The 14,839-nt window shown below is 67.3% G+C and overlaps 3 protein-coding genes across 6 annotated transcripts; 2 read left to right on the top strand and 1 right to left on the bottom strand.

The window, feature by feature from the left end:
- Window positions 1-857: 857 nt before the first annotated feature.
- Window positions 858-7,304, bottom strand: TMBIM1 (transmembrane BAX inhibitor motif containing 1). 2 transcript variants are annotated; one of them, XM_054829153.1, is made up of 12 exons: window positions 7,165-7,304; window positions 3,605-3,848; window positions 3,415-3,497; window positions 3,259-3,323; window positions 3,075-3,128; window positions 2,876-2,926; window positions 2,659-2,698; window positions 2,447-2,484; window positions 2,132-2,219; window positions 1,928-2,023; window positions 1,596-1,649; window positions 858-1,519 (listed from the first exon to the last, which is right to left on the bottom strand). In XM_054829153.1, exons 2-12 carry the CDS (start codon window positions 3,819-3,821, stop codon window positions 1,376-1,378), a joined length of 930 nt encoding a protein of 309 aa, XP_054685128.1. In that variant the 5' UTR covers window positions 3,822-3,848; window positions 7,165-7,304; the 3' UTR covers window positions 858-1,375. The 2 variants fall into 2 exon arrangements, with proteins under 2 accessions (XP_054685128.1, XP_054685127.1); XM_054829152.1 differs by having other exon boundaries at window positions 6,909-7,195.
- Window positions 7,305-7,419: 115 nt separating this feature from the next.
- On the top strand, window positions 7,420-11,631 carry LOC129207764 (probable hydrolase PNKD). Of its 3 annotated transcripts, XM_054829149.1 has the most exons (9): window positions 7,420-7,624; window positions 8,802-8,917; window positions 9,123-9,235; window positions 9,501-9,559; window positions 9,692-9,784; window positions 10,023-10,186; window positions 10,300-10,386; window positions 10,494-10,609; window positions 10,810-11,631. In XM_054829149.1, the coding sequence occupies exons 1-9, from the start codon at window positions 7,422-7,424 to the stop codon at window positions 10,981-10,983; spliced, it is 1,125 nt and encodes a 374-aa protein (XP_054685124.1). In that variant the 5' UTR covers window positions 7,420-7,421; the 3' UTR covers window positions 10,984-11,631. The 3 variants fall into 3 exon arrangements, with proteins under 3 accessions (XP_054685124.1, XP_054685125.1, XP_054685126.1); XM_054829150.1 differs by lacking the exon at window positions 10,023-10,186 and having other exon boundaries at window positions 10,280-10,386; XM_054829151.1 differs by lacking the exon at window positions 8,802-8,917.
- A 313-nt stretch (window positions 11,632-11,944) lies between these two features.
- CATIP (ciliogenesis associated TTC17 interacting protein) lies at window positions 11,945-14,492 on the top strand. The gene is given in 10 exon segments (XM_054830249.1): window positions 11,945-12,057; window positions 12,239-12,451; window positions 12,571-12,626; window positions 12,955-13,041; window positions 13,215-13,385; window positions 13,562-13,702; window positions 13,704-13,767; window positions 13,770-13,850; window positions 13,951-14,039; window positions 14,256-14,492. Coding segments are annotated over 10 exon segments (1,206 nt in total). The 5' UTR covers window positions 11,945-11,981; the 3' UTR covers window positions 14,484-14,492.
- Window positions 14,493-14,839: the final 347 nt, after the last annotated feature.

Genomic DNA, 14,839 nt, shown 5'->3' on the forward strand with positions numbered 1-14,839 from the left:
CTCCTCGGGCAGAGCTGCCGCCGGCCAGCGGAGCCACGGGCCAGCCCAGAGCCCAGCAGCGGGGGTCTCCCCGAGGGGGTAGAGTACATCCCCACACGCAAGAAGGGCAAGAACCCGATGAAGCCGGTGGGGGTGGCCTGGTGAGTGCCTTGGGCGGTGGGAGAGGCTGGGCACCGGGACGCTCTGTGGGGTCTGGGGTGGGATGGGGGATCCCAGGGGGGTGTCCGTGCTGCCCCAGGGTGGCACAGGGTCTTGTGTCCCCACCGGCTCTGTCCATCTCCTGCCTGCCGGCTGTCCTGCAGGGCCATTGGGTTGCCCTCCGGCATCATCCTTTTCCTCCTGGCCAAGCGTGAAGTGGACAAAAACCGTCTGGAGCAGCTCAAAATCCGCCGGAAGATGATGGAAGCCAACCAGGGCGAGTATGAGACGGAGCGATACAAGAGGGTGGCCAGGGGGGCATAGCTGGGCTGCCCCCTGCCCCCAGCCTGGCACTGTGGCACCCTGAAGGGACTGGCCAAGGGGACGCCAGCCCCGTGGGGCAGTCATGGGGCTGGATGGGGACAAATAAACCTCATCCCTGGTGAGTGGAACAGCTCAGTGCTGCTGCAGTCGCTCCTTCAGCTCAGCCCCAGGTTCTGCCTGCCCCCCACAGTGGGGGGGGCCCAGCTGCTCTGCAGCTGAAGTCCTGCCCATGAGGGTGGGGGGGTACGGGCAGTGGGGGTGGCGAGGCCAGGAGAGGCTCAACCTTGGCGATTCTGCCCCAAAGCAGGGTTTGCGCTGCCCCAGGCTGCAGCCCCTGCTGAGGCTGCCCACAAGTTTTTCAGGGGAGTCGCCACACCAGTAAAACTGGGACTGTCTGGAAAATTAAAGTGTTTTATTTAGCAAGTGCAACTTTGCCCACATCCGTGGCTGCGGAGCCTCTGCGACGAGTCCCTCCACGGGGGTCCCAGCTGCCCCCCGCCTGCACCGGGCACCGCCGCAGCTTGGGGAGGGGGGCACGGCTGGAGCCGCGTTTAAGGCACCGAGTGAATGACACTGACCAGGCTCTGCCAAAAAAATCCCAACACAATCCCAGTAGTCACTGCCAGCTGCCCACGCCCAGGCAAGACCGTGGTGCTCCGCTGCCAGCTCGGCACCACCGGCACAGCCTCGGGGAGCGGTGCTGAGGCTGGGCACTGCCCAAACACCAGCGGCCAGTCCCCCCCACCACCCTTGGAGGCTTGTGGGGGTGATCAAGGGAAGCCCTTTCCTTAGCAGCCTACGGGTAGGGATGCCGAAGCGTTAGGAGTCACGGTAAGTGGCCATATCCTGTACAGAGGCCAGAGGAGAGGGTGAGGGGCAGGGGAGTACATGGGGGACAGGAGGGGTCCCGGAGCTAATCCCGGCCCACGATCTGCAGGATGAAGGTGAAGATGTAGACAATGTCAGTGTAGATGGTGAGGGCACCGTAGACATACTCCTCGGGGCTCAGCGTGTTCTTCCTGTTCCCCAGCACAAGTTGGGTGTCATAGGCAAGGAACTGCGGGAGCAGAGGGTGTCAGGCAGGGACTGGCTTCCTGCCTGACATCCTCTGCCCACCCCAGCCATCAACTCACCAGGGTGAAGGCGATGGCGCCGATGGCCGCGTACAGCATATGGAGCCAGGGGACCTGTGTGGGGAAGGGGACACGGGCAGGGTGAGCTGGGTGCTCACAGGCAGTGGGCAAGGCAAGGGAGGTCCTGCCCGCACCCGGCTCCTGAGGAGATGCCGCTGATGCTGACGCCAACACACCCTCTCCCTGCGGGCAAGCTGCCTCTGCTGCGGCAGCACCACACCCTGCTTCCTGGCAAAGGGGGACCACCCAACCCTCCCTGCCTGTACCAGCCCTGGGGACACCCAACTGGGGATACCAGTGGCACTCCACAGCCTCTCTGTGCCCCCACTCACATATTTGAAGGAGAGGACAATGGCGGTGACGATCCCGGTCACCATGACCACAATGCCCAGCACGCAGAAAAGCCCTGGACACGATGTAAAATCAACCTGCCAGGAAAACACACACGCGTCATGGGAGAGCCCAGGGTGTCCCCACCGCCCAGCTCCCCACTCCTGACCCCCCTCACCCAGGGCAGCACACGTCCCCCTCCTCACCTTAGTCTGGAAGCAGAAGATGGTGACAATGATGGCCACGATGGCGGTGATGAGCATGGCGATCAGGACAGCTTTGGTCTGGTACATGCTGTAGATGGAGGGGACACCAGAGTCACCCCTTGCTTCAGCATCCCCCTGCCAGGGGGCTGTTGGTGACCCCCCACAGCCCCAATCCTGGGCAGGGACCCCGCTGTCCCCAAGCCCAGGGGACAGGGGTGTCCCTCAGTGCCCAGCAGCCTCTCATTTGAGCTGGCCGCACAGTGGGGGACAGGAGGGACCCCAGTTCCTGTCACCGCAGGGTCCCCAGGGCACTACCTGGCAATCGTCCCTGTCATCAGCCCCATGGCCAGCGTCTGTGGGAGAGGAGAAGGGTGGGCTCAGTGGGGCGAGTGGCAGCATGGGGTGCAGCAGTTCCTGGCTGCCCCCCACCTGCCCACACATCCTCCCTATCCCTTCCAGCCCGCCTGGGGAGCTGGGGTGCTGTGGGGGCACCACCAGCCCCCCCACACTGGCCCCAGCCCACTCACGAAGATGCTCAGCAGGATGATGTTCCAAGGGAAGCGTCTCCTGGGGATGAAACCGGGGGAGAGAGGTGAGCTGGTGACAGCGGCCATGTCATGTCCTCCTGGTCCCCACCCCCCAGGGGCAGCCCCAGGCAGGGACCCCCCTCCTGATGCTCTGTAGACATCCCCCCCAAATCCACACCCCCCCCACCCTGGCAGTCCCAGCCACCAGCAGACTCACCGGGGACCCTGGCAGCAGGCCAGCACCAGGTAGGTCACCAGAAACACGGCGCTGCAGAGACAGACAGCGGGTGTCAGCCCTGCAACCCCCACACCAGGATACCCCACACACACACCCCTAGCTGGGAAGCTGCAATTGTGGGGTACCAGCTGCCAGAGGGCACCTGAGGGGGGCGCGAGCCGAAGGACCCCCTACTCACTATGAAGCATAGTAGATGGCGACATTCCTCTGGACAAAGGAGCGGACAGGGGCGCTGCGGGACAGGAGGGATGAGTGTGAGGGAGGGGGGACAGCAACTACTGTCCCCTGGGGACCCCCCAGGGGACAAGGGGCCAGGATCCCCCCTTTTTCGGTGCAAGGCTAAGGAGGGACCCTCCACTCACACAAAGGTGAACATGGCAATGATCCCCACCGTCACCAACAGCTGCAGGGAGATGATGGCATAGACCTGCGAGAAACAAGGGGGGTCAGCACCCGGCCCCCCACCTGAACAGGTAGCCTCCCACCCTGACAGGTGCCCCTGGCCCCCCAGGACTCACTTTGCGGATGAAGGTGTGTCGGACTTTCCTGTCCTCCCAGTCAGCCGATTGGAAGGGGGAGCCGTCCCCAATGCCATCATCACCTGCAGTGGAGGACACCCCTCAACACCAGGGTGGGCTGCGCTGCCCCCCATAGCACCCCTGTTCCTACTTCCCCCCCAAAAAAAAAACCCAAGGTGCCCCTACTTACCAAACCGAACAGGCATAGTGGGCATGGCCATCCCCGGCTGGGGGTATCCCCCTGCTGCTGGGTACCCCCCTGGCTGTGCATACCCCCCTGCTGCAGGGTATCCCCCGGGCTGTGGGTACCCCCCAGCATAGTGGGGGGGCTGGTGGTACCCCCCTGGGGGTGGGGGGTAGAGGGGGTTCTTGTCATCGTAGGGGGGGGGCGCGTTGGGCTGCGCCATGCCGCTCCCTGTGTCTCCTGCGGGCACCTGGAGGGGAGAGAAGATGGGGGGTGTCAGCGCAGGTCCCCCTCCCTGGTCAGGATGTGTCCCCAGTGAATGGAGCCGCAGGTGCAGGGACGCAGGGGACAGTTGAGCCACAAAACCTCCCCCTCCCACTTTAATAGCAGCTTCTAATTAATAAGGACGAGCTGGCCTCAATGCCATCGGGTCACTGAGAGGCGAGGGACGTCCCCACTGTCCCTCAGCCAGGGCCACCCGCATTCCTGTGCCCTGAGTCCCCAGCACCCACGTCAGTGGCCAGACATGGGCAGGGCACGGCCACGCGCTGACTCAAGCCACAGCAGGGATGTGACCTCTCTGGCGGGGACGTGACCTGTCCGGCCTCTGGAGCCCACCCTGCCATCACCGGGGGGCAGGGAGCACTCACACACACACACCCCCCGTGCACCCTGGCTGGTCTCTGGCTCCTGGTGGCACTGCCCTGGGGACAATGGCATCACCCTGCCTGCTGCCTGGGATGGAAACACAGATCCTGATCACACCCATGCAGACCCCACTGCCCCCTACTATTTCGGGGGTGCCCCCCACCCAGCAGCCCAGTGGGTCACGCGGGGGCTCCAGAACTCCTGAGTCCCCCCAGGGAGTTGCAGGGACAAGTGCCACCCGCCTCACCTCAGAGGGAGGTGGACACGTCCCCAGGGAGGGGAGCCAGGAAACCCCAGGGCTGAGCTCCTCTCCCCAGCTGCGCTGGGCCCCTCGCAGAGCCCCCGGCAGCCGCGAGCAGCCAGACTGGGCCCAGGGCCAGCTGCCGGGCTCGGCCCCAGGAGGAGGAGGAGGAGGAGAAGGAGGAGGCAGCGGGAGGCAGGATCTCCAAGGCCAGGAAAACAATGGCGCTGCCAGGAGCTGGTACCAGGCCTTTACCCACCTGCCCACCCCAAGCCCCAGGCAGGTGCCAGGACCCCCAACACCCCCCTTGCCCGCAGCAGTGACGTGACCCCAGAACCGCCCTGGGAAGGGACCGGGACCTGACCCAAACCAGGCCGGGGCTGGGAGGGGACCTGGCAGTTCTTCCAGCATGACGCCAGCGCTTCCGACAGCCAGGCTGGGTGGGCAGCGGTGCCGGGGGGGCACACCCAGGCCAGCCATGCCAGGCTGGGGGGAGCAGCTCAGCCCTCCATCTCTTCCACTGTCCGTCTGTCCCAGCCACGGCAGAGCTGCCATAGCTGTGCAGCCCTTCGCCATCGCGGTAACGGCGGTGCTAAAATTAACCAGCATGGCGGTGACCAGTCGACCAGGAAGTTTCACTTTTTCCGCTCTGCAGTTTCCCAAACAGCACCCACTGTGCCCTGGCATCGCCTCATCTGCGGGGACCAGGAAAGGCCCCGAATAGGAGCCTCACCCCAGGAAAACCCTTGTGACTGGCACCCAGGTAGGGGGGGACTGGAGTCCCCAGGAGGGAACCCAGGCGTTTGGGGAAAGCAGGGTGTATCCGGCCGGCACACGGTCATCGGGGGGTCCCACTCTGTGCCCATGGCCGGCACCCCGTGGCAGGGGTCCTCCGGCTGCCCCAGCCCCTCCTGTCCCCACCCCGGCAGGGTGGCCCTGGGGACGGGGAAGGAACCAGCCTGACAAGTCCCTGTGGCCGCCGCACCCAGCGAGATAGACAGCACCCTGCACCTTCCCCGGGCAGCGGTACAGCGGGGCCCTGAATCCAGAGGTCACCAGCCACAGGGCCACCCGGGCTGGCTCAGTGGCCCCAGCATGACACGCTGTCGCTAGGCACAGGGCACTGCTCTGCACTGGCACCATGACTCAGCACAGATAAGGCGCACATGGAGGGGGACCTGGGGCGCAGGCGGCTGTCACCTCTGGCATGACCCCGCGGGTGACGCTGGGCAGCATTCCCGCCGGCCACCCCAGTGTTCCTGCTGGACTCTGGCTTCTGCCACCCACTCCATCGGGTCCCTGGGGTGCCAAGGGCCACCTTGGGGGGGGACCAGGATTTGGGGTGGGAGCTAGGGCTCCCTGCTTTTTCCATGGCTCCCCACAGTGAGGCTACTTGGGAAAACATTTGACTTCCCAGAAGAGCCTGGAAGTTCCCACCAGTATGGGACAGCCTAGTACGGCACAGTACGGTACAGCACGGCTTGGTACAGCACAACCCAACACAGCACCACACAACTCAGCCTGGCTCAGCCCAGCTCAGCAGAGCTCATGCCGGCGGGGGGTTGGGGGGGCGGTGTGTGTGCACAGCCCACCCGGGCCGGGTTCCCTCGCTACCCCACCCACTGCCTGCTCCCACACCGCTCACACAGGACACGAGTTTGCAAGACCTCAGCATCGCCACCGCTGCCCCGCTGCCCCTCTGCCCCTCCCCAAACCCCCTCCCGGGGAACAGGGCCGTATGACAGAGGTGCTCTCCTATGCTCAAGCCCGGGCGCTACCACACCACCCAGAGCCGGTACCCGCGCACCCCCCATAGTGCCACCCCACACCCTGCGGGCACAGACCCGTGCCCTCACCCCCTGCGACACCCCTCGGGGTCCGTGGGGACACCCTTCACAGCACAAAAGACGGTGCCCTCCCCGGATCACCCCACGCCGCACCCCGATTCCACCCCACGCGATCCTGTGGGGTCTGGAAAACAGCACCAGCCCTACAGCAGGGTCCCGCCCGTGGGGGTCTTGTCCCCTCGCACCCCTGCCCGCGGGACCCCGCTCCGTCCCCGTTCCCCCCGCCGCGCCGGACCTCGACCCGAAGTGTCCCCACCAGCTCCGTGGATGGGGTGCGGGGGGTCGCAGCGCGCCCCCGCAGTTCAGGGACCGGCCTCCCACCCTCTCCCAGTCCCCGCCGCCCTCCGGGACGCTCGGTCCAGCGCTGGGACACGCCCGGCCGGCTGTGGCACCGGAGGAGGCCGGGACAGGGGGGCTGGTGGGGGCGAGGGCGGGGGGAACCGGGCGGGGGGGAGTCGGGGGAACAGGAGGGACTGCCGGGCGGGAGGGGGGTCTCCGTGGCCCACCCTCGTCAGCAGCCCCACGCGGGAACCGGGACTGGCGGGGGATGCGGAACGGAGCCGGGCCGTCCTACCTGCTGCGCGCTGCTCCGCCGGGCTGCGGCCGCGACGAGCCGGGACGGGACGACCGGGGCGGTGGAAGGCACCGCCCGCCCGCCTGCCCGCTCGCCCGACGCGCCCTCCCGCGGCGGTTCCGCGCCGCTGCGCCCCGAGGGGGCCGGATGAGCCGGGGGGGGGGGGGGTGCGCTCCCCCTCCTGTTGCTTTCCGGGACGGACACCCCTGACCCCCGCCCGCCGAACGGGACCCCAGCCACCTCCTTCCCCCGAGACCTCCTTCCTGCCGGCTCTGACGTCACTTAGGGACCCCCTTCTCCACGCAGTGACGTCAGCTGAGGGACACCCTTTGCGGCGATGGAAAGAGGGGGGAATCCCCTCCTCTCCGCCGGTGACGCGGTCGGGTGTGTTACCCCCCCGCCTCCGGTTCCCGCGACACTTACGCGGCGTGACCAGCAGGGGGCGCGCCGTGCACGGCGGCGGGGGGGCGTGGTGGGGCGGTGTGACGCGCATGGGGGCGGGGCCGGGGCGGCATGGCCGCGGGCCGTGGGGGGCGGTGCCCGGGGGATGGCGGGGCTGCGCTGCGGGCGGCGGCGGGTGCCCGGGGGCTGGGGGTCGCCTGCCTGCGCCGCTGCCGGCCCCTCTGCCGGCCCCTCTGCCGGCCCCTCTGCCGCCTCGCCCGCCGCGCCGCCGCCGCTCTCATGGCCCTCGCCGGCCCGCTGCTGTTCCGCGTGGGGTGAGTGTCCGCCGCTCCGGTACCCCCCGCCGGGAGGGAGCTACCGCTGCCCGCCTTTGTTCTGCCTCCGAGAGGAAGGGCCCGTCTCCTCCCTTGCTTGTGCGGAGGCTCCCGGGGAGGGACCGGGACTGGTCTGGTGTGCTCCGGCCCCGCTGGCGCGGGGAGGCCGGGCAGGGGCTGGGGGGGGCAGCCCTCCACGGGCGCTCAGCCCGCCCGGACCGGGGGGGCGAGGGCAGGCGGTGTCAGCCTGGTTACCGGGAGGGCTCCGCAGGGCCGGGAGTCGGCTACCGTCTCCCCCAGCACGGTGACGGTCACCCTCGGATCTGACACGCACACCCCCACCCCCGGGGCTCCTTCCCTCGGATCTAATCATTAACGCACCCCGGTGCCCCGGCCGTGACCCTGCTGCCCGGTGCTGACAGGAGCCCCCGATCCGCAGCTTGGGGCTCCCACCCCCCACAGATGCAGTGGACCCCCGGCTCCTGCCAGGATCCCTGCCCGGTGTGCCTGCCAGTTCCATCGCGGAGGATGTAACCATCCAGTGATGTCCTTGGCCCGGGGATGGGCTTTGCAACCCGGGGCTTTGCGTGTCCTTCATGGCACCAAGTCCCCAGCCCCAAAATGCTGCTGGGGGGTCCCCCCGAGCCCCCCAGCATGCGTCTGTTGCACTTCTGCATGGCACACGCCACAGGAGCATTTCTCGCTTCCCTTTTCCTCTCTTTTTGCTCCCACTTCCCTCTTCCCCGTGGCCCTGGCACCCAGGGCAGGCGCTCGGAGCAGGGTCAGCCCTGGGCGTGGCCCCCCTGGATCGGAGGGGGGACAGCCGAGAGCACCCAGCAGCCAGAGTGCTGCTGCAGGCAAAGCCCTGGAGCTCCAGCCCTTCCCGGTGAGCAGAGTCCTGGACAGAGAGATGGACACCCCCCCAGCAATGCCTCCCCTGACCTGGTCCTTGCCACCCAGAGCAGCGGGGAGGGACCTGCCTGGGGAACCAATTCTGCCCTTGCTGCACATCTGGGGCAGGGGATGGGGCGGGAACACCACCTCCATCCCCCACATGTGGGAAAGTGACCCTGTATGTGTCCCCCATGGGGATCCTAGCCCTGGCAGCAGCCCCCTCCCCCAGCAAGCTCCTTAGGGGTGCTGGGGATTAACACCGGGGGGTGTCTGCCCTCCCCAGGTACAGCCTGTATGCCCGCACGCGGCTGGGCTACCTCTTCTACCAGCGGCAGGTGAAGAAGGCCCGGGAGCGGTACCCGCACGGCCACTCGGCGCCCCAGCCCTGCTGCTTCCCCGGTGAGTCCTGGCGTGTCCTCCCCCGCCATGGTCCTGTCATGTCCCCCAACACTGGCACTTTGGGGTGGGGAGAGGTTGCCTCTGCCAAATTGCCCTAAGCATGTTTAACTGAGAATTTAAGATGTGGGGAGTTTGGCTGCTCCCCCCCCTTTCCTGGGCAGGGGGGTCATGTCCTGATGTATGTCTGTTTGTCCATCCCCCCCAGGGGTGAAAATCCTGCCCGTTCCTGTGCTCTCCAACAACTACAGCTACCTGGTCATTGACACTGACTCCAGCCGGGCGGCTGTCATCGACCCCTCTGACCCGCTGGCCGTGCAGGTGAGGCTCCCGTGCCCCCCCCCAAGCCGGTGTTTAGTTGTCTCTGGGTGGGGGGAGTGGATCTCTGGCAATTTGAGGGGGCAGAGGGGGCAAATCTGCCCCTAATCTGCAGCCCTAATGCCTGGGGCAAGGTTGGAGGAGTGGGGGGGGCTCATCCAGTGCCTGGGGAGCCAGGCAAGGCCAAGGTGGGTATTTAGGGGGAGACCAGTACTGGGGGTCTGTCTCTGTCCCCTCAAATCTGTCTTTGTCACCCCCCACTTCCCAGGCTGCCATTGAGGAAGAGGGAGTGATTCTGGAGGCCATATTCTGCACCCACAAACACTGGTAAGGGGCAAGATGGGGCCCTGGGGGGATCGGTGGCTGCCGTGGAGGGTGCCTCAGCTGAGGCAGCCCCCAGCCCTACCCCACATGGGGTGGGAGGGACACGTTTGGGGGTGCTGACCTCCCTGCCCACAGGGACCACAGCGGGGGGAACACGGCGCTACGGCAGCGGCACAGCTCCTGCAAGGTGTATGGTAGTGCCCTCGATGCCATCCCAGAGCTCACCAAGTAAGTCTTGCACCCTCACATCCCACCCCCAGCACCCGTGCAAATTTGGGGGGTGGGGGCTTCACCCCCAACCACCACTCTCTGCTCTACCCACCCACCAATCCATCCCCCCAGTACCACGTTTCCTCCTTCATGGGCAGAGATCTGGTATGCTCATGACACTAGTGCCCCAGGGAGGGGCTGCATGGGGAGGTGGGTGTTTTTGGGAGCTGACAGTGCACCCCTCTGCCTGGTGCAGCCCACTTGCAGACAGGGAGAAGGTGAGTGTGGGCTGCCTGACCTTCGAGGCGCTTGCCACGCCTGGCCACACCGTGGGCCACATGGCGTACGTGCTGGATGGGGGCCCCTTTGGCGGCCCCCCTTGCCTCTTCTCCGGGGACCTCCTCTTCCTTGCTGGCTGTGGTGAGTGCACCCAACCCCGGGACTGGGTGGCTGGGGGTGGTCCCACCCTGGGAAGGGCTTGGGGGGACCCCCGATCCCCCTTCTCCATGACAGGCGGTTGCATGGGGGTCCAGGCAGGCTGTTCGAAGGCTCCCCTGAGACCATGCTCGCTTCCCTGGATGTGGCCGTGGGCTTGGGCGAGGACACGTTGCTGTGGCCGGGTGAGTGTCCCCAACAGTGGGGCAGAGCTGCCGGTGTCATCCCTAGCCCCCACTGCCAAGCTGGGGAGCCGGGCGGGTGCATTGCTAAGGGGTACGGGGGTCCGCAGGCCACGAGTACGCGCTGGAGTGCCTGACCTTCGCCAGCCTCCTGGAGCTGGACAACCCTGCGCTGGAGCAGAAGCTGCAGTGGGCGACGCAACAGCGCCAGGAGAAGAGGAGCACGGTGAGGCCGGGGGGGGGTCCCTGGCTACAGCCCCCCCACCCCAGCCCCTCACGGGGTTCCCCATTCCTCAGCAGGGATGCTGCACCCCGACACCCTCTTGCATGGGGGGTGCCACGGGGGAAGGGTGTGCTGGGGGGGTGTCTGGCTCCCTGCCGGGGGGTGCTGCCTCCAGCAGGGGGGCTGAGCGGCTGCCCCCACAGTGCCCCTCCACGCTGGGGGAGGAGCAGACCTACAACCCCTTCCTGCGGACCCACCGGCCGGAGCTGCAGGCAGCGCTGGGGCTGCGGTGGGGCGGGGGGGAGCACCCTGACGCCTTCCGCGCCCGTGTCCTCAAGGAAGTGCGAAGGCGCAAGGACCTCTACAAAGCCACCTAGACACCACCCCCCCTCCCCAGACCCCCCCCCTTCAATGGGGCCCGGTGCTGCTCAGGCACGGGGCGGGGGGACCTGAGACTGTGTGGTTTGTTTTGCTGTGAATCTCCCTCCTGGGGTGCAGGGTTGGGGGGAGGGGGTGGGAGAGTGGACCCCTCCATATGGGCACCCCGTAAGTGATCCCTGCCTTTGCTCCCCCAGACTTGGGGGTCACCAGCTGTCACGTAGAAGCACCTCGATCCCCTTTCTGGGGGTCTGTAGCCCCCGCCCCACTGCTGGGGCTGTAGGGATGGCACCAAGGGCTTTTCCTACCCCCCCCCCCCCCAGCCCTGTTTTTCTGGGAACTCCCAATTCCCCCCCACCCCAGCACTCAGGGAGGCCCCTCCCCCCCTTTCCCCTGGCAGCCACCAGTGCTGTGCATCTCCTTTTGGGGGGGCTGGGATGGAGCCAGCGGGGGGGGGGGAGCAGTACTACCTCCAGGCAAGGGGCTCTTCTCTAGCACCCCATGCTTGGTGCCGGAGCCACCCCCTGCGCACACACACTGGGATGGGGTCATGGGGGCACGCTGGTGGGGTGGGGGGGTGTGCTGCCGTACTGGGGACCGGAGCCCCCCACCACCACCTCCCTAAATAAAAGACTGGGTCGCATTTGTACCTATTTGGCCCTTTCCCTCCGCGGCCGGTGGGGCACCTCCCACGCGAAACCCCGCTGCGGGGTCGCTGCCCCTTTAAGAGGCGGGGCCAGGCCGTTGCTATGGCGGCCGTTGAGGCTTTGTTGGGGGGGGCACCTGTGTCCGGCCCGGGCTGGTCTGGGGGCCGGGGTGCTGTTGGGGGGCTCGTGGGGGAGGCTGGAGGGGGGAGCGACAGGGGCCGGGGGGCTGCAGAGGCCGGGGGGGGGTTATTGTGCCCCCTCCCCAGGGTTACGCAGGTGGGCAGCGGGGTTTGGGGGAGGCCCACTGCCCCCTCACGCGGGGTCCGGCAGCAAGAGCCCCCAGGCGAGGCATGGAGCCCCCCCCCGAGTGCCCGCAGGAGACCCCCGCCCTCACGGAGGCAGCCGCCGAGTTCCTGAGCCTCATCGGTGGGTGCCCCCCCACACACACCCCGAGGGTCCCCGGTGCGCGGGTGGGGAGCACCGGGTCCGGCAGGAGCGGGACGGGTCGTGGGGGCTTGAGCCGGGTAAATGGTGAGGGGCTCTGCCCGGCGGGGGGAAGCTGGGGCAGGGAGGTGCCCTGGGCAGGGCTGACGGTCCCTCCGGGCAGGGCCGGAGGAGCTGGAGCGCTGCCTGTTCGCCGAGACGCTGGAGGTGGTGGCAGCGGGCGGGCGGCCAGGGGATCAGCCGAGGGGCCAGTGGTGGGTGGCAGCCAGGTGGGCACCCTACGAGCGGGCGGGTGAGCCGGTGCGGAGCTGCCTCCTGGTACAAGGCGGCTCCCGCGGCAGGCAGGACGGCGTGCCCTTCTCCACCGCCCTCAAAGGTGAGCCGGGGCGCCTTGGGGTGTCTCCTCCCCCCCCGGTCCCACCGGGCCCCAGGGCTCGGATGAGGGGCGCTGCTGCAGTGCCAGCGGGGTGGGCTGAGCGTGGCTCTGCTCTGCAGCCTATGTGACCCCACAGCTGGAGACCCTGGAGCAGGAGGAGCTGGAGCAGGTGGAGGTGACTGGTGTGGTGACGGTGTGTGTCCTTCCCCATGTCCTGCCCCCCCTTGCCCTGGGGTGTGCTCTGCAGCGATGTCCGCCTGGGGACTGTGCCCCGTGCGAGATCGCTGTGGGCAGCCTGGTGTCCCCTCACTGGCTCGGACACCAGTTCTGTCCCACCAGCCTGGACCCCTTCCCCTACTCTGGGTGGCAGCTGGAGTGGGGAGTTTCCCCCAATGCATCTGGCGTGGTACCCTGATTAAAAGGGGTGCTGGGGTGGTGTGCCACCTCAGAGAGGGAGTGCCCTGGCTCTGCCCCGCACCCTGTGTCCCCCACCCCTCCTGCAGCTCAAAGCACGCCCTGTGGAGAGGAGGACCCACATGGTGAGCCACCAGCATGGGATCACTGTCACCAAGACCCTCCGGGAGGGAGAGGTGAGCCTGATGAGGGGCTCTCTCCCCTCTGCCGCCCCAGATGAGGCACATCCTGGGGAAGGGGGGCATGGCTGGCCTGTCCCACCCAGGGGTGCCTGCAGGTTCCAGAGGGTGCCATCCCCGGGGACAGTAGGGCTGTGGCTGTCCCACAAGGTGTCTGGGTCTCTCTGCAGGAAGAGACGCAGCGCTGGAGTTTCTCTTACAGCAAGGCAGAGCTGCAGGGACTGCTGCCAGAGGGTGCCAGCCTCCTGCTGCTGCGGGTGCTGGCGTGCCAGCGGGCAGTGCCCTCAGGCCTCGTCTTCCCAGCCATCGACACTGAGGGCCACCTCTGTACCTCCAGCTACGTGAGCTGCTGACCAGGGGAACTCATGGAATGGGGGGGTCTGGGTCAGGTTGGGGGTGCCAGGGTGGGATGTGGGAGGTGGGTGTGAGTGGAGTGCAGATGACAGCATAGGGGGGCATGGGGATGGCAGCTAGGGTGACTCCGGGACAGGGGTGACCCCTGGCCATGCCCTCCCAGTGTGCCCTGGGCATCCAGCAGCAGGTGGTGGGCTCGGTGGAGGCAGAGGTGTTTGTGATCGAGCGAGCCGTGGTCACCGGCACGGGCATCTCCACCGTCTGGCACAGCAGCTTCCTTCGCAGCGGGTACGGAGGGGGGTCTGGTTGGGGGCACCGCCAGCCCTGCCAGCCTGGCAGGGACCCAGGAGAGGGTCACCAGTTCTTCCTCCGCAGGCGTTTGGCCCGGCTGGTGCAGGTTGGTTGCCCAATGCTGATGCTTCTGCAGGATGAGTCCATCCTCAGTGAGACAGGTACTGAGGGGTGGAGGCTTGTGCCCCCCAGCACGGGCAGCCCCTGCCTACTGTCTGGCAGCTGCGTGGGGAATGCCCTGCCCTGCATTTCTGCTGCCAGGCAGGGTCAAGCCCCGGACCCCCTTCCCCAAACAGCCCCTGGACTGGGAGGAGGACATCCAGCTCTACTCCTGGTTCCTGGACAGGAAGGTGTGATGGGGGGACAAGGGGACATGGGGCTGTGCCACTCCCCAGCAGGGTCTCCTCTGGGGTTCCCAGGGGGGAAGCGGGGGGTGGGGACAGGCTGGCCAACATCCCCCCCCACACCTCCTCAAGTGTGGGAAAGGACCCAGGCACCCTGCTTCCCCCACCATGGCACAGGGCCGGGGCGGGGGTACATTGGTGCCCATGCCCACCTTGCCGCAGGAGGAACTGCAAGCGTCCCACACCGCCTACGTCCAGCAGCATCCCGAGCTCCAGGCGCTGCTGGCTGACTTCCTCCATGCCCTGCTCCTCCAGCAGCCCCATGACCCTGTCTCCTTCGCCGTCCAATTCTTCTCCTTCCAGCACCCCCCTGGGACCCCCTTCACCTCCAGGGCTGCCAGCCCCCTCCCCAGCCCCCTGCATGGCCACCCTCCAGCTAACAGGGAATAAAGCTGCCAGTGCTGCCTGTCCAGGCTCCTTTTCTTTGGGGAAACTGAGGCACAGGGAAGGCGGGGGGTGCTGAGTTGCATGCTAACCCACCCCCCCCCACCAATCTGGGGGGGGACCTTGTCCCCCTCCCAGCTGTTCTAGCCCTGGCTTGGGTTGGGGGGTGCATGGGGCATACCCTGGGGCAGAGCCAGGCTCGCATCCCTGTGCCAGGGCACCCCACATCTCCCTGGGAGCAGACGCCAATGCCCACCTCTCTGTGGGGCCCAGCCGAGTGGCAGAGGGGTGCCCTGGAGAGGCAGCTGGTAACTACCCAGGCACCCATAGGTGCACTTTGTGTGCACCCCCTCCTACCTCCA

The sequence above is a fragment of the Grus americana genome, chromosome 6 (genome assembly GCF_028858705.1).
Source record: "Grus americana isolate bGruAme1 chromosome 6, bGruAme1.mat, whole genome shotgun sequence".
Classification (NCBI taxonomy): domain Eukaryota; kingdom Metazoa; phylum Chordata; class Aves; order Gruiformes; family Gruidae; genus Grus; species Grus americana.

What these genes read in the sequence shown, in the direction of transcription:
- TMBIM1 (XM_054829153.1), bottom strand. Translation starts at nt 3,821, where the DNA reads ATGGCGCAGCCCAACGCGCCCCCCCCCTACGATGACAAGAACCCCCTC. An exon ending in CACTATGCCTGTTCGGTTTG is followed by an intron (nt 3,498 to 3,604) that starts GTAAGTAGGGGC and finishes CCTCCACTGCAG; the next exon opens with GTGATGATGGCATTGGGGAC. An exon ending in GCGCCATCGCCTTCACCCTG is followed by an intron (nt 1,520 to 1,595) that starts GTGAGTTGATGG and finishes CTGCTCCCGCAG; the next exon opens with TTCCTTGCCTATGACACCCA.
- LOC129207764 (XM_054829149.1), top strand. Translation starts at nt 7,422, where the DNA reads ATGGCCGCGGGCCGTGGGGGGCGGTGCCCGGGGGATGGCGGGGCTGCG. An exon ending in CTGACCCGCTGGCCGTGCAG is followed by an intron (nt 9,236 to 9,500) that starts GTGAGGCTCCCG and finishes CCCACTTCCCAG; the next exon opens with GCTGCCATTGAGGAAGAGGG. An exon ending in TTCTGCACCCACAAACACTG is followed by an intron (nt 9,560 to 9,691) that starts GTAAGGGGCAAG and finishes CCCTGCCCACAG; the next exon opens with GGACCACAGCGGGGGGAACA.